This window comes from Dermacentor variabilis, chromosome 5, assembly GCF_050947875.1.
Source record: "Dermacentor variabilis isolate Ectoservices chromosome 5, ASM5094787v1, whole genome shotgun sequence".
Classification (NCBI taxonomy): Eukaryota; Metazoa; Arthropoda; class Arachnida; order Ixodida; family Ixodidae; genus Dermacentor; species Dermacentor variabilis.
The window spans coordinates 6,680,325-6,707,902 of NC_134572.1; the positions used below are offsets into that span (position 1 = coordinate 6,680,325).

Consider the following 27,578-nt stretch of genomic DNA (forward strand, 5'->3'; position numbering starts at 1 on the left):
GGGGGGGGGGGGGGGGGTAGAGGTATACAGGTTCGCCGCAATACATGTCGTAATCGAACATATTTTAGTCATTTGTGGTTGATGTTAATAGCAAGCGTGACATCCAGAACGAACGAGACTTCTGCTGCCTTCTGATAACAAAAAAAGAAAAAAAATTTCAGTAATGCTGGAAAAGAATGACTCGTCACTACAGCTTTGAAGAACATACGTGGCCTTCCCATAGCGCGATCAGCCTTCAAGAGTAGAACTTTGCTAGGACTCCGGTTGAACAGCCATTGTTTCGGGGTTTACACGACACACTGTAGGAGTCACTAAAGCTTTTGCTTGCATAAAGTTTTGCTCTTCCAAGTCTGCGCCCAAAAACAAACACACTAGGCGAAGTCAGAACCATGCATTAACGCTTGCTGCGCTCTTCGATCCTGAATTATCGTTCCGGTTTCTTTGCTCTCCCGACGACAGTTGGGCGCAGACAGCACGCCTTGTCTTCCGAATCAACACTAAGCCTAGCGGAACGCGTCTGGCAAGAGGCCTTTTCACTGACGCACTCTAACATACCGGGCATCGCGCCATCTGCCGGACGGCTGTTGCTGACCGCCGCTTTCGTCAGCTGCTCGAATTTTCAAGCGAAAAGGTTACTGGCCGTGAACTTGCGATTTCGCTGTGGCGGTGCTCAGATGAGGCACATGACGTCATAACGTGCGCCTCGCCGCGGATATTTCTCTCTCTTTCGCTCTCTAGTCACCACTGCACATGCGCCAGTAGTAGCACCGAGCCACAGGTGTTCCGCTGCTGTGCAGCACCGCGCCTTTCCGCCGCCGCCGTTTGGTAGGACGTCACACCGCGTTCCTCGTCGTTGCGCTTGCCACCGCTCGCTTCGCCAGCTGCGTCGCACGCCTGATAACATGTCGGAGGATTGTAAAGGAGAGCTCACGTGCGCCGCAACCACAGTTGAGGCGGCAGTACGGACGACGACAATTCTGATAAGCAGGAGGAGGCCTGGAATCGACATCGGAACGAGATGAAGAGGAAGCGAATCGCCCAGGAAACAGAAAAACAGTGCGCCGAACGACTGGCTAACGCCGCAACATAGCGGGACAACCAAACTAACCTGGATTTGCAATCACGATTAACCAAGGCTAACCATGCTATGCCTGCTACGTATAGCCTGGCATAGCCGAGCTAAGCCACTGGCAATTTTTCTCTGCGCTGGCGTTGATGGGCCGAGAGCCGCAACAGCACAGCGTGCACAACGGAACGATGCCACTGGCTTCCGGGGACGACGGACGTGGTGGACGTGCAAAGCGCCATTCCCTGTTTCATCGGGTGGCTTCCCGGTTGGCTCCGGAGTCTCGCTGGGAGAGCTTCAGAACACCCGCCGGTGGCCCGTGCCGGGAGGTGGATACCAAGGAAACGGCCCATCCTGTGAAAGCGCGGGACGTACTATATCAGGTTCGAAGCGAGTAGCCAGGTGGTTCGACAGTGCGAGTCCGAATTGCGACTCCCTTATACTGCTGCTTCTCGTGATTCGCAGTTCGTGTCGGTTACCTGTGGCCCGTTCACTTGAGGCAACAGCAGGTACTCCAGCTTGCGTTTAGGTGACAGCGCAGGATAATTGTACCGTAAGTGGCGAAAATGTCCAAGAATCGACATCTTGCCAATTCAACATTTCACTTGCGCATTGATGAAGGTAAGTGCTTTAAAGGCACAATAACCTTTTGAACCAATTGCTGCTAGGCTTAATACGAAATATAAAACGATATGTTGCCCTAAAGGAGGCGATGATATTGCTTATAGGGTCCGTAGCCGTGCCGGCAATAAGGGCCCCAAGCTCGTGAGCGTGAATTCTTATTAAGAAGTTTATAATAGCGGCCAGCTGCGACGACACATCGTTCACTTAGTATAGGGGGAGGGGGTGGAAGACCTGTCCGAGCAGCGACTTCAATTTGCTAGAAATCTCATTGCGGCAATATGGACGTTCCCGTCTCGTTTTCCTTCAAAGTGTGTGTGCTCGGATACAACCATATATACATACAGTAGACTTCTGTTAATTCGACCCGACTAAATTGATCGAATTATTCGGTGGGTCAAATTAAACAATAGGCAGAAAAAAACATAGAAACACACAGGTGATATATTCGGCCGTATTTAGCGATTCTAACAAGCCACCCGAATTAACGCGTGGCTGGTATCTATGTGTCCAAAGGAGAAAACTGAAGTAGAGATAATATTAAAGTTCCAAAGCAAAGTAGAAATCTAACGCGCACCCTATTTGTTAAAGAAGAAGAAGAAGAATAGGCAAGGATCTAAGTTACGTTGTACAGCGGCGGCTTGTTAAAAGTCAGCTTCGCGGCGATAAAGTATTGTTATGCAGAAAAGCATAAAATGCCGCGAAGGCGGTTTTCGGATCAAATTTATTGTGGAAAAAGAGGTGCGCGTTATAATCGGTTAAATAAATGCCTTGATCGAGCATTGTGAGCTACCCGCATTGCTTAAAAAATCTTGCTAGGGCAGGCAACAAATGGGTGCTTTCGACGGTAGATGCCATGTGTTCAACGCATTCGCTGTCCTCTAAGCTCTGCCGAGAGCGCCAGTCGCTGTTGGGGTCATCATAGCGATCAGGTGCGTGCATGCTGGCTGGTCTAGTTCGAATTAGTCAACGAAGTGCAAGTTTAGGAAACGAAATAACGGATGCTTGGGCCCATAGAAAAAATGCATGGACGCTGGCCGGAACCTTCAGTCTTGAGCAAATTAATCGAAAAATCCAATGAACCGGAGTCGATTTAAGAGGAAGCTTTAGCTCAAGTGCTCCTATCTAAATACATGTAAAAGGAGAATTCGTTTTTCTCGTCAACCACTGCACAAAATTTGACGAGGTTTGTTGCATTTAAAAGACAAACTTAAAATCTAGTGACTGTTGGTTTCGAATTTTCGAGTTAGATTGTCAATTTTTTGTTAAAAATTGGCAAAAATCGGGAAAATTTTCAAAAAACGAAACTATCAAGTTTACAACTCTGTAACTTAACCACTAAAAATGATAATACAATTCTGTGAATTGCATCTAATAGTACATCTAAAGCGGACAAAATTGATATGTTACACATGAATATAAAAAAATTTAATAATAGAGAAATACAACTTTTGCAAAACCGTTGTAACCAACGTAACAAATTCACGTAAGATGTAAAATGACATATTGAATTTGTCCCCTTTGAATGATCTAATGGATGCCGTTTACAGAACCGCGATATCGGTTCTTGATGCAGAGCTATGAATTTATAAACTTCGTGCTTCTATTTTTTTCAAACGGTCAAATATTTGAAAATCGTTTTAAGAAAATTCAAGCCCTAAATTGAAATTCCGCTTCCAACAGTCACTAGAATTTAACTTTCTCTTTCAAATGCGACAAATTTCATCAAAATCGGTCCAGGGGTTATCTCATAAAAACGTTATTGCGTTTTACATGTATTTGAATAGGCCGCGTCGGAGTTGGGCCCGAGCTAAAGCTTCCTCTTAACGAAAGACTACTGTATATATGTAATGGTACTATATATAAAAAAGAACTACATTTTCGTTACCAGCTTCTGGTTCTTCTCAGTTTTTATCGGTATTTACGTTGTTGTTTGTCTCAAATATCCCTCGCTAGCAATTACTCCTTTTGTTTAATTACACATGGCTCGGCAACCAGCAAGTTTCTATGTACAGAAACTCAGTCTACGCTGGCTGCATGCGATGTGTTGAATAAGCAACTCCTTGCATTCTTACTTGGTTCGTTGGGCTACGGTGCCCCCTAGAGGAAGAAAATAAATCACGATGGCGATGATGATCACGTACACTAGGCGCCTTCAAAAATACAAAACAAGGACCAGACGAATAGCGTTTTTTTTTTCTACAGCCAAGGTCGCGTGCTACGCGCCCGCCTTTCCCAGCATTTCAGGCGCCACCTCACAACTTGTGCGAAAACTGGATACCTCCGACAGCCCATGTCAAGACTAAGATAAGCGACCTTATGGAGCTTAATTACCAGAGAGGCGGATACAATCCGACTTCTCTAATGGCATTTGTTCAACTTAATTCATCATTCACAACGACGTTTAGTCACTTGCTTTGGTCTGCAACCGTATAATTTGCAAGGGCTGAACAAGGGACCCCCGAGCCGCCACGTGCCCCACTTTCCGCTTCCACTCGAAGCCGCGCAAACAGCGGCAGCGCGTGTTTCGAAAGTAGTGCAACGAGCTCGTGCTTTGAATATGCAATCTAGAAGGCTGGAGCAAAGCCTGCCCCGGTGGCGCGTTCTTGCGTGAAAAGAACTCTAGTTCCACATTTAACCAAGGTGTGTCGTCAGTAGTCCGTTCTGATGCAGGTAACAAAAATTTGTCTTGATTGGTCCTTTCGGTGAAGCAAAAGAAAAATAAGCATGTTGGCAGATTGTGAGGAGGAGAGGAAGCGATTTTCTAGGCTTATACGTTACTCTAGAGTCCTGCGGCGAAGTGAACAATGGAATTTCAGTGAAAGTAAGCTATAATGATTATTTACTAAATTGAATAGGTTATTGTGTTATCGTGAAATTGTCTTATTGTGAAATCGTGTTATCTTGTTCTTACGAAAATGTTAATTCTTACGCTAGATATTGCACAAGGTGCGAGAATGCGACTTTCTTTCAAAACACATAATTATTATCTCACAAATGCAAAAAAAAAGAACATTGCTGCATAAGAACGTTGCTAAGGAGCATAGAAAAACTGACGTTGTCGCTAGAACTTCAGCCACAGTTATCGACAACTTCACGCTTGCGTGCAATAGCCAGTAAGCTGGAAAAATGCGTAGCTCTGCAGCTGAGGCCTCCGAGGTAATTTAAGTGCAAGCGCCCGTTTTTTTACGAAGATGCCCAGAGATACGAATCTATTAAAGTAACCTCACTGAACAAGAATTATTCGTTGGCACTTAGAAGGGTGTGCGTGGCACGTCGCGCATACTTTCGTACATAATTTTAACATAAAAAATATCTATATCGATGACGGGCTGCTGACTGCAGTGTGTGCTGGTGCCGCCGGCACATGCGGCCGTTCGAGAACCATTAAATTAAGTTATGGGGTTTTACGTGCCAAAACCACTTTCTGATAATGAGGCACGCCGTAGTGGGGGACTCCGGAAATTTCGACCACCTGGGGTTCTTTAACGTGCGCCTAAATCTAAGTACACGGGTGTTTTCGCCCCCATCGAAATGCGGCCGCCGTGACTGGGATTCGATCCCGCGACCTCGTGCTCAGCAGCCCAACACCATAGCCACTGAGCAACCACGGCGGGTGTTCGAGAACCATTAAGATCACAGACGAAAAAAACGAAAGAGCAGACGGGAGAGATCCGGCGTTCGAGGCGCGTGCTCAGCCGTGTCGGCTGGTCGCGAGAGGTACGTGCGTTGCTGCAGGCGCAAGCAGGCATCTTGCACGCCGCTGTTGGTCGCCTCGCCAGAGCGCCGCCATCTTGAGATAGTATACTAGTTATGTAAGGCACACGACGCGCACATGTTCAAGAAGTGCGCTCGGGTTCGCCTCGTTGATGCCGAATAATAGCGGTGCGGAGGGGTGAACGGGAAAGGCCATAGCGTTTTCCGGAAAGCATCAAGTGCGAGCAATCTCGCCTGCGGCAAGCGGCGCCAGGGCTTTCGCGTTCGCACGTCGCCTACAAGCCACTCGCGAACGACGACTTTGAGAGACGTCTCGCAAGGTGTTGCCGGTATGAGGGCAGCAAATAGGCGCTGAAGCTGGCGTGACCGTGATTCATTATTTCAAGTCGATGTGTTTTACTTTAAAGAGCAGCGTAAGATATTTCTAAAGGTCTTGCAGTAGGTTCTTAGCCTTGCGCGTATCAAAATTTAATCATTTGCTAGCTCCGTGCGACAATCGGTAGTGCTTGACTGATGTACAGGCGCCCAAATCTTTAACTGGTGTGCGCGAGCGGCGACTTTTCCGTGCGTCGGCGCCGTATGACGGGGCGAGGCTGGAAACAGCTTAGCAGACGATGGGCCCAGCTGAGCGCGCTTTGTCCGCATGCGCCTAGCCTCAGACTCTTTCCAGCCGCGCCCCGTCATACGGCGCTGACGCACGGTAAAGTCGCCGCTCGCGCACGCCAGTTAAAGATTTGGGCTCCTGTACCTATCGGCGTTCTGTGGATGTAGTACATCCAGTCCCGGCGTCGCGCTATTGGCTAATCGCTCATAGCACTTCCGGGCGATGAATTCTAGGTTTCCAGAACCGAGCGACAAGAATGAGCGACCTGTTCGCGCGGCGGCCCGTTTCGTCGCTCAAAGTGTCGGTGTCTGGGCGTGGCCCCCATCCGCTCACACAAACAGCTACGTCACGCGACAGCCTTCAATCCCTGTTATTTTCCTTGTTGGCGGCACACGCAAACTACAGATACGTTTTGTTCATCTTACGAGTTCGTGCATTCGAATTTATATGCTAACAACTTTGGGCAAGCCGAAACATGTAAGAGAAGAAGAAGTTAGCTGTCGCTGTTTTCAAGGTGAGAAACGCTGTTACCTTTCATCGTAACTCTTTTTCAACCACTTATCGCTCAGCGGTATGAGTAAGCCCATTTAGCAGCTAGAGGCGCTTTATATCTGATAACGTGTGATCAGATACATGATATTTTCACGAGTTCCGCTGGTGAGGCCGTCAGCCTAATTGTTTGAAGAGGCACTACTGGCAGAATATCCTTCCTCTAAAGTTTCCAGCACATAAACGATGTTTCGTTTTTAAGTGGATAAATATTCGGCGCTTTTCACAACTAGAAGAAAGATATTAGAGAGGCGCACAGCTCCACAACTTCCCCCTGTCATCCAGCGAACTCATTTCGGGCTGACCGCTGATACACTTAGTTGCACGCTAGTGCGAGCCCCACAGTATCTTCTTAGTCCCAAATGTGGGACAAACATTTTTTTCAGAGATAACGCTTGTAAGAAAAAATAAAAGAAAGGCCCTCCACTTGGCTTTGATTCGAGGTTAATTCAAACACGAATGTGAGCAGCTTACACGTGCGTGTCCGTGTACATTGTGCAACTTGCACCAATTACAGTCTTTCTTCCCGGAGCGGTGAAGTTCCCCTTATCGGCGATGACTACGAGGCTGCTGTGCTTGGCAACCGTTTTCCTTGCCATCGTATTTGGGAGAAGTGAAAGCCGCTTTCTGCCATGGCAGCACACCGGTGCCTTAACCCGTGAGTTGAGCTGTGCCTTTCACGTTTGCTAAAACAATTCCTCATACTTTCTGTTTATGTAAACGACCAACGGTTGCCTTTTTAATGGGAATGCCATGGACAAGCTTCTTTTTTTCGTATCCACCTATCACTGGTTGGAAACCGTATAGGCTATGAAAATTAGTAATTAGGGCGGTCTTCAGTCCACTTCCGATAACATATATAACTGAGTACTTCTTTATTTGCTTATTTGGCACATGCTTTCGCATGCCAGAGGTAGAAGCTATCCTAATCTGAGGCAGTTTCTTTTTCTGTGAGTTTTCTGTCAAGAATTAAAGAAGGGAAAAACTCGCGGATGTGCAGTTAGGTCGGCGTGGAGGCTCCGTACAGGCTCCGGACAGGCCGCCGTTGGAATCTGAACCTGGCAACGTTTAACGTTAGAACGTCATCTAATGAGGCGAGTCTAGCAGTGTTATTGGAGGAATTAGAGGGTAGTAAATGGGTTATAATAGGGCTCAGTGAGGTTAGGAGGACAAAAGAATCATATACAGTGCTAAAATATGGGCACGTACTGTGGTACCAGGGCTTAGCGGAGAGCCTAGAATTAGGAGTCGGATTCCTGATTAATAAGGATATAGCTGGTAACATACAGGAATTCTATAGCATTAACGAGAGGGTGGCAGGCCTTGTTGTGAAACTTAATAAGAGGTACAAATTGAAGGTAGCACAGGTCTACGCCCCTACATTCAGTCATGATGACCAGGAAGTCGAAAGCTTTTATAAAGACGTGGATTCGGCGATGGGTAAAGCCAAACAAAATACAATATACTGATGGGCGACTTCAATGCCAAGGTACGCAAGAAGCAGGCTGGAGACAAGTCAGTGGGGGAATATGCAGTGGCGTAGCTAGGTCGTCTGGCACCCGGGGCCCACAGGTCTTCTGTCATCACCCCCCCCCCCCCTCGGGTGTAGTCGAGGAAGGCGAGGATATCGGCAATTTCCGGGTTTCAGCACCAGTACAGCCGCCTTGGACACCGCGCACGTCCCCCGGGTCCCCCTCTCCTTCGCTTTCTTTCCCAGAGGTCGCGAATGCAGCAGTTATTGGCGGCGAGGAGTTACGGAGTGGCCATCTATCGGAAGCGCCTCGCTGGCGTAGTATGAGGGATCACGCGGCGCGCTCCTCATAGGTTTTGCTGTGAGCGCTCACTGAAAACACCGCGCGGGAGTTCTTCCGGAAATTTCTGTAAGTACTTTCGAAACGAGAGAAGTTTTTACTGTCTAAATAATAATCTTGGGCAAACTGAGAGCACAGAATCGTTTACAGACGCTATCTCTTTACCGAATACGTACAGTAAACGCCACTGTGCGCGGTCGCCGCGATTTAGTCTCCCGAACCGGCTTCTTGCGTGAAAGGTAGGCAAACGCCGAGACCAAACTATGTGAAATATGGTCTTATAGTGTTTGTATATCTAAATGGAGCGTAATGGAATGAAGCCTCAATGCAGCGATCGCACAGCTTCGCAGCGACCGACTGCGCGTCTGCATACTTGTCCGCGCACTGTTTCGCTTTCGCCGCGTGCGCGTTTTCGCACCGTGTCATGAGCTTTAGGCTGTAGAATATGAGCATTTGACAGTATACAAGCAACCAATGTTGCGTAGGCGCTATCAGAGCTGTTCAAAAATAATTTCATTGTAGACTTCGACGCCTACGGGGACTGATGTGCCGGACGTCGCGACGATTCAATATTTTTTTTTCTAAATTCTTGGACGTTTCAATATTATTTCTCGAGTTGCGTCGCACTATATGTTTATCGGTGTTCTCAGCGTGCGATTTCCCGCTGCTTCTTTTTTTTGTAATCCAGTGCATTAATTCATAACACAAACATGACCATATGCCATGCGTTCTTTTTTTTTTGTGCTTCTTACCGCTCCCTACCCACTCCAGTGCACTTGCCAGTATATATAGCATCGGCAAGTTCATAGACCAAACCGTCATGACATTAGTCGGGCAGCGGACTCGGGCGAGCGTCTCAGTGCGCGTTTTTCAAACATTGCAGACCCGGGGCTGAAGCAGAAATCTTGCTCGCGTCTGTGCTTGCTGCATACCCGAGTTGTAGCCGATGACTGTTTGCCGGTTTTGTTTCGCGAGCCACGCTTCACGCAGCTTCTTGTCCTGCGGCTACGTATGAATAAGGCTGACACCGGGCTCCGTTGCGTATGTCCGGCACTGCGGCACCGAGCTTTAGCCTACCATGTTGCGCACCTTCAAAGGCGGCCACTACCTATTCTAGTGCTTTCAATCGTTGTAAAGGAGACACTGGAAGCGGGAAAATCCCGCCAATAAATGAGGACCGCAGCGTACGAGGGTACTTAAACTTTCCTTTTCAGCTCGCTTCGGTGCTCCCGAAGCTAGCTGCCGACGCGGCCGCTATGTCCACATGATCCCTAATAGCACGTTACGCCGATGGTGACGCCAGCTTTTCCAGTGGTGGAGCTATACCATAGTGGTGCTCGAGGCCAATACACGCTGGTTTTTTTCTGCGCCAAATAACACAGTGTGCTGCACTGATAACTTGTGATAAGCGCATGTGCACATCTTCTGTCAGACTGTAAGGCTTGGCAACCAATACAAATGCGGCATCGTGGCAAATACGGCTCACGTCACAAGTAAATAAAAATTATAAAGTTTTAATGACCAATTTTAGCGGCAACATTGAATTTGCAAAATTGAAGGCCGACATTCATATCTTGCCCAACAACAACTTCACGAAAATCGTCGTAGGTTCTATGGCCCGCAGTATTTTGGCTGTGGGCAGCCTTGAACGAAAACGAAAATTAAATTGTGTCTCAGTGACGCTGATCTCCCCACCATATTAGAAAAACGGAAAACGCCACCTGCCTCCCTGCTGCGCGGGCGCCAATGTTATGACAATTACTGCTCTTTATTGTGATTAATAAAGCCTTGTTCTTATTTACTGCTATACGCACAAACGTGATTATCCTAGCTGCGGTACCACCAAAAGATTGGGAACATAATAGAGCACGCTTCGTGTCGATTCTTGGCGTCACCATAAAAAAAAAGGTCCTCGATGAAGCCCGTGCCAGCAAAACCTGTTGGTCTGCATTCGCAATGGAGAGGGTTGAGGGATCAACCTCACTGGTCCACTATTTCATATTTCTTTCGCTACTGCCATACTAGGCGCCGCCCGCAGTGCCAAAGTACTGTAGGTTGTAGCACCCAAAACGTTTAAGAAGTTTTTGTTGAGTTAATAATGTGACTTTGAATCCTCAATTCTGGAATTGAAGTACTTCCTCTATAAGTACTAATTAGGGGAATATTAAGGATATGGTTATTACTTACCTGCCATATTTTTCACGCTACCGAGTTCCTAGTAATCACAGACACATAACTTCATAGAATATCCGGAAGTATCCTTACAAAATGCACGTTTTTTTTAATTCTGTGCAGCTGACGCAGACACTGTACTTGACATGAAGTCACACAATAACAACAGTTTTCTGAAACTTTCGAGGGTAAGAAGGAAAGCGTGAAACATAACGGCAGGTTTCGCAGCGGCTTCTCGGAGCGAGCGGGAAGTAAACGCGAGCTGATAGTCGCGGCGCCCGCGACTATATACAGCCTGTCGAGTCATACGCCGCCAAACTCTTCGGCCGCACCGAGTCTGAAGACGATCCAGAGAATCCCATTCGCGACTTTTGACGGCCGCACTTATGCAACGTCGCTCTCAACGAACGCTTCGCCGTAAACGAGAGCGCCGGGTGCGCTCGTTGACCGCCCTCTTCCTGCTGTCTTTGTTCGTCTTCGCTGCGCGTTCTGAACGGAAGAGGGACCCAAGAGCCTCAACGCCTTACTGTATGTTTAGCGACTCCTGCTCCCAGTATGAACGCACGGCACACTCCACATGAAACATTCCGCTAAGGCGAATAGTTAAGCGACCATTTTGGGAATTAAATTTCTTAGCCCGCACATTCGTGCAATTATTCCATGGGGTGTTCATAGAGCTGCAGCCGACAATTCTGCGGCGCAACGCATCGGGTACATGAGCTCGGGCTACTGGATACCGGAGCATTCTTTGCCATTTGCGCCCAGTCAAGTCGGCGGAAAAAGAGGTCTCTTCAGGTATATGACCCCCCCCCCCTCCCACTGGCCCCTTGCACCCGGGGCCCACGGCCCCCCGCCCCCCCCTGTTGCTACGCCACTGGGAATATGGCATAGGCTCTAGGAATAGCAGGAGAGAGTTATTAGTAGAGTTTGCATAACAGAATAATATGCGGATAATGAATACCTTCTTCCGCAAGCGGGTTAGCCGAAAGTGGACGTGGAGGAGCCCAAATGGCGAGACTAGAAATGAAAGACTTCATACTCTGCGCTGACCCTGGCATCATAAAAGATGTGGACGTGCTCGGCAAGGTGCGCTACAGTGACCATAGGATTGTAAGAACTCGAATTAGCCTAGACTTGAGGAGGGAACGGAAGAAACTGGTACATAAGAAGCCAATCAATGAGTTAGCGGTAAGAGGGAAACTAGAGGAATTCCGGATCAAGCTACAGAACAGGTATTCGACTTTAACTCAGGAAGAGGACCTTAGTATTGAAGCAATGAACGACAATCTTGTGGGCATCATTAAGGAGTGTGCAATGGAAGTCGGGGGTAACTCCGCTAGGCAGGATACCAGCAAACTATCGCAGGAGACGAAAGATCTGATCAAGAAACGCCAATGTATGAAAGCCTCTAACCCTACAGCTAGAATAGAACTGGCAGAACTTTCTAAGTTAATCAACAAGCGTGAGACAGCGGACATAAGGAACTATAATATGGATAGAATTGAACAGGCTCTCAGGAACGAAGGAAGCCTAAAAGCAGTGAAGAAGAAACTAGGAATAGGCAAGAATCAGATGTATCCGTTAAGAGACAAAGCCGCCAATATCTTTACTAATATGGGTGAGATAGTTCAAGTGGCTGAGGAGTTCTATAGAGATTTATACAGTACCAGTAGCACCCGCGACGATAAGTTGATAGAGAATAGTCTAGAGGAAGTTGAAAGTAAAGAACGCCTTGGGAGCTATGCAAAGGGTGAAGGCAGCTGGGGAGGATCACGTAACCGCAGATTTGTTGAAGGATGGTGGGAACATTGTTATAGAAAGACTGGCCACCCTATATACACAATGCCTCATGACCTTGAGCGTACCGGAATCTTGGAAGAACGCTAGCATAATCCTAATCCATAAGAAAGAAAACACCAAAGACTTGACAAATTATAGACCGATCAGCTTACTGTCTGTTGCCTACAAAGTATTTACTAAGGTAATCGCAAATATAATCAGGAACACCTTAGACTTTTGTCAACCAAAGGATCAGGCAGGATTCCGTAAAGGCTACTCAAACAATGACCATATTCACACTATCCATCAGGTGATAGAGATATGTGCGGAATATAACCAACCCTTATATATAGATTTCATTGATTACGAAAAAGCGTTTGATTCAGTCGAAACCTCAGCAGTCATGGAGGCATTACGGAATCAGTGTGTAGATGAGCCATATGTAAAAATACTGAAAGATATCTATAGCGGCTCCACAGCCACCGTAGTCCTCCATAAAGAAAGCAATAAAATCTCAATAAAGAAGGGCGTCAGACAGGGAGATATGATCTCTCCAATGATATTCACAGCGTGTTTACAGGAGGTATTCAGAGACCTGGAGTGGGAAGAATTGGGGATGAAAGTTGATGGAGAATACCTTAGCAACTTGCGATTCGCTGATGATATTGCCTTGCTTAGTACCTCAGGAGACCAATTGCAATACATGCTCACTGACCTGGAGAGGAAAAGCAGAAGGGTGGGTCTAAAAATTCATCTGCAAAAAACTAAATTAATGGTTAACAATCTCGGGAAGAGAGAACAGCAGTATAGGTAGCAAGGCACTGGAAGTGGCAAGGGAATACATATACTTAGGGCAGGTAATGACCACGGATCCGGATCATGAGACTGAAATAACCAGAAGAATAAGAATGGTCTGGGGTGCGTTTGCAGGCATTCTCAAATCATGAACAGCAGGTTGCCACTATCCCTCAAGAGAAAAGTGTATAACAGCTGTGTCTTACCAGTACTCACGTATGGGGCAGAAATCTGGAGGCTTACGAAAAGGGTTCTGCTTAAATTGAGGACGACGCAAAGAGCTATGGAAAGAAGAATGATAGGTGTAACGTTAAGGGATAAGAAAAGAGCTGATTGGGTGAGGGAACAAACGCGAGTTAATGACATCTTAGTTGAAATCAAGAAAAAGAAATTGGGGGGGGGGGCATGGGCAGGACATATAATGAATAGGGGAGATAACCGATGGTCATTAAGGGTTACGGACTGGATTCCAAGGAAAGGGAAACGTAGCAGGGGGCGGCAGAATGTTATGTGGGCGGATGACATTAAGAAGTTTGCTGGGACAACATGGCCACAATTAGTACATGACCGATGTAGTTGGAGAAGTATGGGAGAGGCCTTTGCCCTGCAGTGGGCATAACCAGGATGATGATGATAATGATGATGATGATGATGATGGAGGCTCCGTATCAGCTGCAGTGGAAGGATGGCTCGCACATGTGCAGATGCTTCCTCACGGTAACGGATCGCAATCACGGTATGCTACAACTGTCTATTATCTGAAACGAATTTCCTTGCTCATAATGTTGTTTTTGTCGTATTAGATTACGTTTAGGATGTCGGAGTGTATGTGTAGTGTATGTGTTGCCCTAAATTTATACATACAAACCGAGTGCGCGCTGGACTTCCGCCATTCAGAGCTGCACAGATTGTAGGTTGCCATTCGTGCTGCACAACTCTTAATGCTATCACTGAATTGCAAGCAACGCGCGTGTTGTGTTGCCCACAACCATTAGATAATGTAATTCTTCATACAAGACTCCTGTAGAGAAATGCCGTGGTTGAACGCGGTTAAACCAAGTTTGTCGAGCAATACCACGGTTTTGCTTGCTAGGACACAGTCGCTGCTCGGTGCTGTAATCAACTACCGCATCTACACTCGCACCACAACACAACACGCAGGCGCTGCTCGGCGCGGCAGCAGCAGCGAGCGAATTGACCTTCATGCTGCGTCTGGCTTCAGCGCGAACTAAGCGTTGAAAGCACAACGCATACGAAGTTAACAGCGCTCGGCGCACTTTGTGCACGTCGCAGATCACTTTGAAGATGCCCGCGTGACCGCGCACTTTGTCTACATCGCAGGTGGCTTTTAAGATATGGGCGCTCACGCGGCGTACACAGCAGCCGCTAGTAGGGGCAGGCTAAGTACCAGTTTTATCTCGGCCGAGCTCGAAGGTCAGATTTATGGAACCAGGCGTTTTCTGGGTTTGTGGCTAAAGCAGTAGAGCTATCGCTTTAAAAATCACCTGGAAAGACGAGTAAAGTGCTGTTATTGGCTGCACCTTACGCCAGATTATACCAAGACTCGTTCGTCGCGCTGCTCACACCATTAATTTTGGTGTTGTAGTAGATACTGTCGATTAATGATTCGCTTTTTTCTCAATAGCAAGCGGATGTGTGGACCCAACCGGTCATCTCGTCAACGAAGGCTTCAGCATCTCGAGAACACGTCCATGCCAGCTCGAGACTTGCCGCAATGGCACGTGGGATATAGCCAGGTGGGCAGCGGTACACTCTGAGTTACCTTGGCCGTACAAGTTCGTAAGGTCTTGCGCCGTAGTACGTCAGTCACCACAAAAGCGAGGTGTACTGCGTCCCCCTTCGCGGCCCTCTGTCGGCCGCAGTGGTGGTGCGGCGCACGTGCACTGCTTTGCGCGGTGGCTTTTTTTTTTTTGAAATCGGCCACCTTCGTCTGCATGCTGGAAAGTCCAACAAAAAACAGCTGAAGCTGAATTTTCTTTCTTGATAGAAAGACGGAGAAAGAGAGAGAAGCCATAAGGGAAAGGCAGAGCCACCGCATAATACTTTACTACGCATCCGCTGCTTGGACAGCGGGGGTTTTTTGTGCCTTCTCGGGACCCCCTGGAGCGAACGACGCGTGGGATTGGCCATACACGTTCGCGTTACGGAGAACGCCTCGCGCTGGGCAGTTCCCGCCGTAACAAATGTCAGCTTGCGCAACTTGCATCGTGCCCAGTTTTTTGGGACCGCTATGTCCGTATTCGAATCAGCTTGCTACATTTAACCTGCGGGCGAGGGGGAGGTTCGGATAAAGCACCATAAATAGCCGCGCCCAGTGATTGTGTGCCTTACGGCATGAAATCATAAGATTATCAAATGCTGAAACTATTTATTTCTGTTCACAGATAGCCTACAAAGTGTTGCATTGTCAGTATGTTATCATCATGAAAAGTCTAATCAATCTCTTACAGGCATAACTGTCGAAATCAATTGTGTTATCACAACTTATCGTAGATAGGCTCGTGAAAATGACCTTAGTCTAACGTGCAGAGCCGTTTGAGTACCAATTTTTTTCTAAAGGCAAGTGTCGCTTCTTACTTTGACGGTTTAATTTTCAGGTGGTTTCTAGATAAGAGTTGCACTATTACATGTTTCCCGGCAGGAGGAAGAAAAGCAGATATTTAGTATTTTGGAAAAATGAAGGCTACTTTTTGGTGACGCGTACTGAAAATTTGCACTGTGTAGGTTGCTTATGAGCTCTGAAAACAGTTACTGAATAATCGATTTCTACCACTTTTTATGCGTTATACATATAATTTAGTTTTCTCCCCGGTATCCTCGGTAAAATTTTTGGGGCACAGTGTCTTCGAAGTACGAAGCAATGTTCTGATAGGCCAGCGAGATATTAGGTTATTAAATTAAAATTAAGAGTATTAGGTTCATTACAGCCTTTGTAGAAATTTACTCATTGAAGCGTTCAAGGGCGTCGGAATGCCGCTAATAGAAATGTGTTCCAGACACATTTCCAGACTCCCGCTCCTGAGTACAGGGACCAGCTGTTAACCTACAACGAAATCATGAAGCACTATTACTTAGGGCGCAGGGCATTCCCCCTGCCACATTCTAAATTAAATAGGCCACAGGCGGCTACATTAAGGCTTCTGCAGACACGTACGTACCCTAACCCGGTCATCATGAATAAAATTAATCCGGACTGCGGGGTTCCACTCTATTGTAGTAAGTGTGGGGGTTTGCTCGATTTAGAACACATGCTTTGGCGCTGCTTGGCGTTGGCCGGTGATGGTTCTCGAGGTGAACAGTGGTGGCAGCGGATGCTGCACAGTGAAGTGCTGGCGGACCAACTCAGGGCTGTCCAGAGGGCCCGTGTGACGGCAGAGGGGCTCGGCTTCTCTGTACCGACGTGGGAGCGGCCCGCATCAGTCCCAGACTGATCCCTCAGGAACTAAATAAAGTTATTCATACCATACCATACCATGCCTAAAACAACAGCACAAAAAATGGTTGAATTCCCTTGAAAATAGGGGGAATTTTAAGCGCAACGCGTTGCGAATCTTTCGCTTTCCTGCTTTAAATGCAAATGCTGCGGATAATTACTCGTTTTTTTCATGTACTAACAGATTCGTAGTTCATCTACATATATATATATATTTCGGGGAAATGAGGGGCACAGTATGGCCAATGTGCAGGCAATGATCCAAATGGGTGAGTTAAATGCACATTCGCTAGCAGAATATGTGTGCAAGTGGTCCATAGCGTTATCAGTCTGTTTTTCGAAAGCTGTAAAGCTTAGACGGCTACGATGCATAATTACATCTACAACTGAGGTGAAATTTTACGAACATAAGGGGAATAATACGCCAACTTTATTTGCGATGGTAAATGAGTGTTGATCAACTACAAGGTTAAAAGAAATTGTAAGCAAGTGTTCGAAAGTATCATGCTGCTACTATAGCTAGGTTTCCCAAATTAATAATGTCCCAAGAAAACTTTGTGTTTCAGATATTTTATACATTGAAGAAATAGGCAGCATTTTAAGTGCAATGTGTCGCGTAGTTTTAACTTTTTTTTACTTATTTAGAAGCGTTACGAACAATTATTGGACCCTCACCTTTGTTCTTCATATTTTTTCATGCGTGATATACTAGTTCCGCATGGTGTCCTCATTGAACTAAAGGAGGCAGCTTCGTTATGTTTGGGGACTGCAAGTACAGGTTAATGGGTGATGTGGAGGTGAAATTCAAAATGGATGGTGTAATTGGGGCTTTCACAATAAATTACGTATGCTAGCACTCCAGAATGTTTGAGCGTGTCTGACAAGCGGGAAACAATTGAGACCATTGCCCTGGCAGAACTGTAAAAGCCGCCAAGGTCAAATTTAACGAAAATTGGTGGTACACTATGGAAACTATTCGTGCGAAGTTAAATGCGGTTGGATCAAACACAGATTTTGTAGAAAAATCTTATTCAAGTGTGAGAGCGCGTGATATGGGCCGCTATCATCTATGCTACCTAATGTCCCGACATAGCTGTTGGACACAACAAGGTTGGATACAACAGGTTTATATATATTGTGGAAAAAGGATGGGGGGCATGGTAACTGCAATATGTGGGAAAATTTTTACGTTCCTGCACCTCTCAGAATCGTGGCAAATAATTACTATGCCATTGTCTTTCTTTCCCCATTTTCAGGCGTCATACCACGTTCCGTCTTGGTTTGAGCGATGTCTTCGTAGAACTAAACAAGAAATTTTGCTTATATTTGGCAAAACTAAAGGGCGCGTTATGAGCAACATGTAGGTAAACTTCAACGACATGGACTAATTATGACATTTAGAGTAATTTACTCATGCAAGCGGTCTAGAACTTTATGAATGTGTTTGGCGAATAAAGGATTTATGCCGTTGCCTTGAGGAACTGAACTCAACCAATATCAAATCTAGCGGGAATTGAGTCGGGTGGGGGCAGGGAGGAACGAAGGACGCCATGGTAAATCATCAAGCCAGCAACGAACTAGCCCTTCTGAGTCTCTTAACTATGGAAATGTCATGGCGATGTAACATAAGTGTTGATGATTTACTGGAGTTCTAAAAATTTCCCACAAGAAGTGCTCCAAAGCATTTCTTGTTTTAAACGGGACATTCATATATATATATATACGGGTAACCTTTAATGTATGCGATATAACTACTAGAAACTCAAACGTTTATTGCGGCTGTTTGAAAGAAACATCTTCGCGGGGGGAAGTCGGGTTGTAGTTATTCATCGTCGCACCCATCTGCTGTATTTTTTTTTTGTTGTGAATATTGCAAGTAATTTATGTTGATAGTACTTCGTTGCGTATAACCTCAGCGATACTATTACCGAAACTACCGATGAATTTATGCTGTAGACATAAACACCAAGTACAATTCCTTGCTTAATTATTAAATTTGCTTATCACAAACGTCCATTTTTCACCTGTGCTGTACTGTTGCTACTGGGCGGGATCCGGGGACTCTCTGAGGCACTCGCTGCCTTTTGTTCCTGCATCTTCTTAAGAGATTCTATACACCTGCAAAAAATAAATCAAAATTCAAATTATTTTTCGGGCCTCCATAGTTCACCATGTGTGATTTATAAATACGTCTATATCTGTTAAATATAAACAAAAGTGACAGAAGCATTTCCAGGCCTTTTCACTTACTTTTCTGACAGCAATTACATGGACGCTCCAGGCGCATTTCTGTTGTCGTCGCCTTCGACGTTGTGTTCCGTATGAAGTCCAAGGGAGATAACACTGTCGCCTTGTGCTGTATGCTGTAGGTGCCAGCGAAAGTGTGCGAGGCTCAGCCGACGATCGCGGCTCAATCGCGCGTGCGCGAGGGAGGAATGCGGGGAGGAAGCGCGCCATCTTCCGTCGCGTGCGAAGAACCGGTGGGACGGGCGGTACGGGGTGCGTTGGTACTTCGGTAGCAACTGCATGCGTATAGGCCGCACTTCCTCACGCTAGCGATTTGACTCCGCGAGTGTCCGCGGTCATTTAGTGCGATGTGTGCGTGCTTGCCTGTGCGCGCTGACACCATGCTTGGTAATTTTGTTACTAAGCGAGTTCTTACAAGTTTATGCGGCCGGTAAAATTACTGTACTTACTTATGCTGTGTACTAATTTGCTATTTGCTATAGCAATCGATGCTTCGCCTCTCGGGCGAAACTGCGACATTTATAAATAGTAATTCGCGATATATATATATATATATATATAGATATATATATATATATCGAGAAGTAGTTGGTACGCCAGTGAATTGTTGTGCTGCTTCTGATCACGCACCACTACCAATTGGACCCGCCGCTCGCTCGTCACTCTTAATGCCTTGCTCAGATCCCACTCAGCAACGGCCGGGTCGGCATAATGTGACAGTGCATTTTGCTCGGGTCCACTGCTTTGTTATCATCCCCCTCTCACGACCTTGTGATAGCGTGTAGCGGATGACAAGCGCAAGCAGGAAAAGAGTTGAAACGCAATCGCTACATTATCCTCCTGGCCCAAGCTTGTGGACCTGCATGTTTTGAAGGTCAGCCGAACGATGGCGGCCGCTGTTTGTCGCGGCTTTATCGGTGACGCCATGCATCGCCATTTGCCCTGAAGCACGCGCGATGCCTGTTCGGTTGCAAGTTCTCAGAGGTAACTATGGAGAAACAGTGGTGCCGCCGCTAAAATGGGCTGACGAAGAGAACGCATTCTCTTTTGACGTTTGCACAGTGCGCTTAAATTGCAGCAACAATATGTCTAAATATATGTCATCATCATCCCTCATGACACCTTTATGTCCCTGTTCCCTCTCCGCCTGTGCAGATTAGCAGGCTAGAGCGTGTTAGCTCAGGCCGACCTCTATGCCTTCATTCAAATAAATTATCTCTATCTATTTGTCTAATGTTCATAATGGATTTATAACATGATTTTAGTAGATTAAATAAATGAGGGTTGCTTATGTGGGTGCCATCCCGACAGTAATAATGACCGTGCATAAATTGTTTTGATACTTTGAGCAATTCGTCTTGCAGTAAGTCCTAAGAAACCAGCCGAACTGTAGTACTGAAGAGCTGACGTATAAAACTGATCTGTAATGATTTCATCCTAAATTTAAAACGTAGTCTTTGTGACTGGTCTAAGACCGTGCTCGGCTACCAGGTTCTCGCAATGGCCACAAGCCGTCGTAAAGCAGCGGACTCATGTGTGAACCAGCGCTGAATTAAGGGGGGGGGGAGGTGGCTAAGGGGGCTGCAGCCCAGGGCCTCACCTCGGACAGTAGTAGCAGAAAGGGGCTTATTTATTCTAACCTGCGTCGCATATGGAACCATGCGCAACGGAACTTCGAGTGACATGTGTGAAGCGAGAAAACCAGAACGAGCAGACGGGGCCCCCCGCCTAATGTAACAGCATGCGTTTAGCCTGATCATTTGGGGAGAGCTTGTCGAGCTGCAAAAATAGGAATCCCCCGCCACCTCGGCGGGGCCCGCTTTCTTACGAAGCGAGGTGCGTTTGCTTGGAAAAGTCTTCGTGGTTTTCTGTTAGCCCGTCTGTCCAATGCTGTCTGGAGAGGAGAAGCAAGGGGGAAACAGCTAAAACATGTAATGTGGGATGAGGACTTAAATCTCCCTTGCCCCTCGTCACCACCACGCTACCCTCCACCTCTCAAATAGTTCCGCCGCTGTTCGTCTCATAGAAAGGATGTGCTGCAGTACCCAACAGTGCCTCCAATTCGACTTTTCTTTACCTTGATGGTAATTTGGGCGTGGGAGGATGAGTCCACTAGCAGATGATGATGAGTCTGATGGCAGAGTCTAGGCAGGAAAGGAAAGAAGACGTTACACGTGCTTCTGTCCGCGTGCCGTGGGGCATGGAATGTTCACTCTTCGGGCTAGGGTTGCGGAAGAGTGAAGGGGGAAGCTGGAGAGCTGGACACAAAGGCCTGTCTCTAGGGCCCATTCCTGCCTAGTGGCTGCGCGCCCTCGCGTGAGCTCGACGGAAGAAGTGTCAGACTGGCCGCCGAACTTTCCAGAAAGAAGTAGAGAAAGATGACTCAGAGGCGACGGAGGGCGCGTAACTTCGCCCGCGCTAGGAGTCGCCCTCTCCCCTTCGTTCTCGCGCTCGGCGTCGACGGGGCGAAAGAAAAATCGAGAGCTTCCCATAACAGACGATTGCCCCTACCCAATAGGAAGACGAGACCGGAACGGGAGAAGGAATGCGTTTGTACGGAGAAGGAGGGAATTTGTACAAGGAACTCTATGCGTGTGTGAACCCCTGTTTTGGCACTAGTAACAGACAGACGCTGCGCACGTCTATAAAAGAAAGTTGATCGCGGGCTGAGATTCAGCCCCAAGCCGCCGGTTAAGCTTGCATAAGCCCACCCGCTGAGGAGCTCCCGGGGGACGCACCACTCTCGGCCAGCCACGGACCATCCAGGCAGCGTGCGCCAGTCATCGAGACGGCCAGCATTGGACATCTGCGGTCGTGTCGGACTGACGAAGTGCCCGTTGAACAATTAGCATCCATTCATGCGAAAATGCTCGGTCGGAAGCATCAAAGCGGTGCGTCTAAACAAAAGGCGAAGTTAGAAAGAGAAGAACGTGAAAAGAAGCTACCAATGATGACAAAGTACCTACTGAATGCAGCTTCCGCAGAGCAGTATGATCGCTCTATCCAGAGTCCGTGTCAAACTCCCAATATTACCGACTGTGCTTTTGTGGAGGACTTGCCAACTCCATCACCATTTCCTGGCAGGAAGGAAGATTTGACTCATCTTGGTTGGTTGTCTGGATACTGTGAAAACGATGCCAACCTTGGTCGCCCATATTTCTGAGCAACTGACGCTAACCGAACCTTGTCCTGTTCCTGAGTCAGTAACGTCTATGCTACTCGGCCGGGCCCCTGCCACAGAGCTCCAGGTGTCCGGTTCGCCACGCCCGATTTCTACTACTGCTGATCAACAGGTGTCAAACCTCCCCGATGAGCCTCCTTCTACTGACGAGCGCCAGGAAACAACACTCCAAGAACCGACTCACTTGTTTCCTGTTAGTTTGGCTTCAAGTAATCATGCTCCCACCCACAAAGTGTGCCTCGAGAGGACGAATGAGACGGCTTCTCATTGCGGCAACAGAGAAGTACAGACACCCCCGCAGCAAGTGATACGTTGCGAGATTCTCCGAAGTGACCCTGCTGAGTGGCCGGACGTCATTACTGACAGCTTTCCGAGTGTATGTCTTGAGAAAAGGGCATTGTATTTTCAAAGTCGGGCAGAAAATTTTCCGTCGTTCGAAAAGCAATACAAAACTCAGAAACGCTATATGTCACCTCATCTTTTAGTGCGAAAGGCTGTAAATGGGGAGGCGTACGAGCGACACTGGTTAATGTACTCAAAGTCCAAAGGTTCCGTTTACTGTTTGATGTGCAAACTATTTTCGATTTCAAGCAACCCCAGTGCTTTCACCCCGCACGGCTTTTCTGATTGGAAAAGAGCAGAAGAAAAGGTTTGCGCACATGAAAATAGCGTCGAGCACCGGAACTATACGTGGCAGCATGGCTCGCCCGCTCTAACTCGAGCAGCACAATTGACAAGGAGCTGGTTAAGCATCTTGTCACTGAGACCGCTTACTGGACAGAGATGTTGAAGTCGTTGTAGTCGTTGTCGTTAAGCTTCTAGCTGAGCGCAACCTAGCGTTTAGGGACAGTGAGGAGATTTTTGGCTCACCGAGAAATGGCAATTATATAGGAGTGCTTGAGGCCAGTGCCAAGTTTGCTCCCTTTCTAGAGGAGCACATCAAACGCTACGGGAACAAAGGAAAAGGTCACCCATCGTATCTGTCAAAAACCATTTGTGATGAATTTATCGAGCATATGGCAAAGGCAGTCAAGGAACGTCTCGTTGACGAAGTGAAACGCGCAAATACTTCTCTTTAATAGTTGATTCCACTGCAGACCTTACTCACGTTGATCAGCTGTCAGTTGTTTTACGATACTATTTAAATGGGAAAGTGTACGAACGCTTTCTTGGATTTGTTTCAATTGAATCGCATACATGCTTGTATCTTTTCGTTACCGTGATGTCCCTCTTGACGCCCAATGGTATCTCAATTGATGATTGTAGGGGCCAAGCTAATGATAACGCGAGTAATATGTCAGGAAAATACGACAGACTGCAAGCTCAAATCAAACACCTGAACGAATTGGAAGTCTACGTCACATGTGCTGGTCATTGACTGAACTTTGTTGGCGCGTGTAGCGTTGACAGTTGCCTTGAGGCAGTCAAATTTTTCACTGCAATCCAGAGACTGTATGTGTTCTTTGCTGCCTCACCTAAGCGATGGAGGTATCTTTTGGACAGCATGGGTGGAACTGGCCAGCAGCTTGTTTTGAAAAGTCTATCTGAGACCAGGTGGTCAAGACACGTTGAATCATGTAAGGCTATTCTGAAAAATTTAAATGCAGTCTTGCGTTGCCTTGAAGCTATATCAAAGAACGAGGAAGAAAACGGGGACACTAGGAACGAAGCGCACTCTCTCTTCAAAAAAATGACAAAACTAGAGACTGCATTCATGGCGATTTTCTGGAGTGAAATCTTGGAGCGCTTTGACAAAACGAGCGTAGCACTTCAGAAACCACGCCCAGATATTTCAACTGCTGTAGACCTGCTGAACTCCCTAGAATGCTTTGTTAATTCTTTGCGACCTCTCTTTGATACCTTCGAAGAGAGAGCACGCACGCTAAGCACCAATCAATGTTATCAGGATGAGGGCAAACGCATCGTTTTGAGTAAGCACCCGGACGGAAAAAGCGATAGTGCACTACAAGGTAGAAAAAAAAAGTTTATCGTACAGACCTACAATACTGTACTTGACAGTCTAGGCTCTGCTTTGCGAGTGCGAAAGGCTGCCTACACTGAACTCTGCGAAAGGTTCGGATTCTTAAAATTGCTGACAGAAGTTGGGAGCGAGGCCTCTCTGGCTCAGCAGGCTGAGAAGTTGGTGAAAACCTACAAAAATGATTTGGAGCCAGCATTTTCCACTGACATCGTTCAGTTTGCGGACTTTCTGCACAACTCTGTGTGCCAGGACACGAGTCCTCTGGGAACCATGAAGTTGCTGCACGAAAGAAAGCTTATTGATGTGTTTCCAAACCTTTCTATTGCTTTCCGAACGTACTTAAACATACCCGTGGCAAACTGTGAGACCAAACGATCGCTTTCCAAGTTGTTGATAAAAAATCGCCTTCGTTCAAGCCTCCTTGACGACAAGGTGAACTCGCTTGCTATCATGTCCATTGAAAGTGGCCTCCTCCGCGATCTATCCTTCGAACAGACTATATCTGATTTCGCCAAAGTGAAGGCGCGAAAGATGGCATTTTAAGAGGACTGTTTGCGCTATACATGAATAGTTCTGATAAGTTCGTTGTGTCGCCTCCCAGCCTCCACGTTCCCAATGAAACGCTGAGCAGTGTAATTCAAGATATGCAAATCTTCGTTGTTCGTCTCTTGTTTGTTATTGTGAATTTAGCGTGCTTATAAAGAACTGTATTTTTGTTGTTTATATAGTGCCACGCTTATTTGGTGTCGTCCTTGCTTGTCTTACCTTTAACGAAAATATTTTCAAATGATGTTTTGTAATTGCAGTTGGTAATTTTCATCTGTATTTTAGTGCATTTTTATGGTGTTTGTATTGCCTTAAGTATAGTATATATCTATTGCATATTTATAGAGTAACGTGTATAACGTTTACTGCAGTCTGATGCTTGAATTTTAACCCGCCGTGGTTGCTCAGTGGCTATGGTGTTGGGCTGCTGAGCACGAGGTCGCGGGATCGAATCCCGGCCACGGCGGCCGCATTTCGATGGTGGCGAAATGCGAAAACACCCGTGTGCTTAGATTTAGGTGCACGTTAAAGAACCCCAGGTGGTCAAAATTTCCGGAGTCCTCCACTACGGCGTGCCTCATAATCAGAAAGGGGTTTTGGCACGTAAAACACCAAATATTATTATTATTATGCTTGAATTTTAATAAACAATTTTTTGATCAAACCATGCGTCTCCTCACGGGATCAAATTTAGTGATGCTAACAAAGCCTAGCTTCAGAAGGATCGACATCTGAGCTGTGTGGTGTTTTCTACGTTCTTGTTCGTCTTGAATGCACTAAACTTTTCCTTAGCGCCTAGCTTTTGCTGAAAACAGAATGCAGATTAATCACATTACAACAGCACGCGTTTCAAGCAAGTTTTGTTGTTTTCCTTATAACAATAACAATAATAATAATCCCGTTGATCCCACTTCATTTTTTTTATTTGGTGGAATTAAAATGAGACATGGCATATTTCCACTAGCGTAGCAGGCGACAGGGGGGGGGGGGGGTGGTATAGAGAAAGGGGGTCTGCATGCGCATTAGCCGAGGGACCCCATTTTTCTTAATCTGGCCCTGGTGTGAACACATGGCTTTCCTTGGTGACAGGTGCATCGAGGACGTGGACCCGAAGTGCAAGGGGCAACTGGGGACCAGGGGACCGGGACCGTACCCGGACTGCTGTGCACTTGCTGTGTACTGCGCCGGACACTGAGGCTCGGCCAAGGACAGCGCCGCAGCTCTCGAGAAACCGTGCTGTAACTGCGTCACCTTTCTTAAAATCTCGTTCGAGGACTCCAAGACGACATGTAAACGATTTTTTCCCATCCGCCCGCTTTAAATTTTCTGCGGCAGCTCGTACGGGTTACCGATATCAACCATATGCTTTTAAGAAAAATGCCCGTCGGCCGAAGATGCAGTTCCAATCACGCTGTGCGCTAGCTAAACGCGCTATTGGGCTCGGACAACTGCTTCAAGCGCGTCGTGTAAATTGAAAAGACGCTGCAGGCATCCTTCGCGCCCTCTAGTGCACTGGGTCAGCATCAGTTCAGACGTGTTGGCCGAATGTAAAACACGTAAAGCAAGAAAAAAAAACGAAAAGAAAAACGTTGTCGACTCCATTTTCATTTGTCGTCAGCCATCCGTGTAAATTTGGTGGAGAATTCCCAAAGGGTTGTTTTCCATTGGCCCGTCACCTTCGCTGATAAATACAACATCAAGATTGGCTGGCAGCTGCTTTTACGAGTACGATTGCTGGTGTCTGAAATGACCAACATTTACCACATAGAAAGGCATAAATGCATTAAGTTGAAGAAAAGGAACGTTCCTGGCCATAAGGCTGCAGCTATCGCAACAAATGCCATTCTTTTTCCTATACAGAGTGGATTCCCGAGCGCATCACCTGATAAAAAGCACACACCATTCTGTCTCGTTTACTTTTTGTCCAATGTCTTAAGTGTTAAGTGTTTTTATAAGCGTCTGACAGCTGAAAACTACATTTATTTTCGAATATTAACAGACGTACACTGCGCAGTCTCTATCCTGGCTGATCCAAAGATAGACTGCCGCGTTTTCCAAATGTTTCCTTGCGAGGCTCGAGCCACGTTATCACGAATCTTCGAATTTCGAGCGATTGTTTCTCAAATCTACGCTTAAACATGTTTTAACGGGGCAACTAGCACTCGTTTAGGAGCCAGTAATTATTGCATTCTAACTATACATTTGGAGGCACCAAATGGAGGACAGGTTGCGGGCGCCAAAGTCACGATACAAATGATTGGTCGCACCACTAGGGACACTGTCTCGAAATCGTCGGAACAGCAGAGTGCCCGGGACAACGGCTCGCGCTGCGTGCACGGTGCGAGTTTTGCGCTCGGCTCTTTCATATAGACTGCACAGGCGGGAACCGCTTTCAACATACTCCAGCGGCGACGTCAGTGCCAGGTGAAACCGTCGATCGTCAGTTCACGCCCGAGTTCGGCGCTCCTTCGCAACCACTCCTTGCTGCGGACGCGTCGAAAATATCCGTCACGCAAGCTGCAGGCACGGCATAACATGCTTTGGTGAAGGCGTTGTCTTTGAAGCTCTCACGGGTTAGCTCATCGGTCGCCCAAACACTTCTATTGGGCTGCCTGATGTCTGGAACTACTGTTGCGCCAGTGCTAAGGGCTGGGAGCTGCGACAGCGCAGTGTGACGCGGACGCTAGTGGCAGCCGCGTGGGACGTGGCCGACGGCGCCTTCCCGGGCTCCCCGTGGCTCCTTCCTGGTCGGCTGGAGCTCGTCGTGCAGCCTCACTTCGGAGACCAGAGGCAGCTGCTTCGGAAGGCCAACGCGCTGGGAGTCGTAACGGCATTTCGTAAGAGAACCGAACGCCGGGATGGTCGCAGGCGTAGCGGTCTTCGAAGGAGGAGGTACAGTTCGATTCCAGCTAGATGCTGTTGGCTTGTTTATGTTGTTCATGATGATGCTTTATTTAATGGCACAAATACACTCTGGGGTATAGGCCCCGAACCGGGTGGTAATACAATAAAACAATAATAATTTCGATTCTAACAGCGTCTCCCTTTGCTTCTT

The 27,578-nt window shown here is 47.0% G+C and overlaps 1 protein-coding gene across 4 annotated transcripts; it reads left to right on the forward strand.

Moving 5' to 3' along the window:
* The first annotated feature begins 816 nt into the window (after positions 1–816).
* Positions 817–27,578, forward strand: LOC142582214 (uncharacterized). 4 transcript variants are annotated; one of them, XM_075691647.1, is made up of 4 exons: positions 817–1,395; positions 7,075–7,215; positions 14,760–14,871; positions 25,613–27,576. In XM_075691647.1, exons 1-4 carry the CDS (start codon positions 1,143–1,145, stop codon positions 25,716–25,718), a joined length of 612 nt encoding a protein of 203 aa, XP_075547762.1. In that variant the 5' UTR covers positions 817–1,142; the 3' UTR covers positions 25,719–27,576. The 4 variants fall into 4 exon arrangements, with proteins under 4 accessions (XP_075547762.1, XP_075547765.1, XP_075547763.1 ...); XM_075691650.1 differs by lacking the exon at positions 7,075–7,215 and having other exon boundaries at positions 817–1,687; positions 25,613–27,577; XM_075691648.1 differs by lacking the exon at positions 7,075–7,215 and having other exon boundaries at positions 817–1,449.

Excerpts from the sequence above, each read along its gene's own strand:
- LOC142582214 (XM_075691647.1), top strand. The coding sequence starts at position 1,143 with ATGCTATGCCTGCTACGTATAGCCTGGCATAGCCGAGCTAAGCCACTG. Across the intron at positions 1,396-7,074 it reads CCGGTGGCCCGTGCCGGGAG|TCTTTCTTCCCGGAGCGGTG; the intron begins GTGGATACCAAG and ends CACCAATTACAG. Across the intron at positions 7,216-14,759 it reads GCACACCGGTGCCTTAACCC|CAAGCGGATGTGTGGACCCA; the intron begins GTGAGTTGAGCT and ends TTTTCTCAATAG.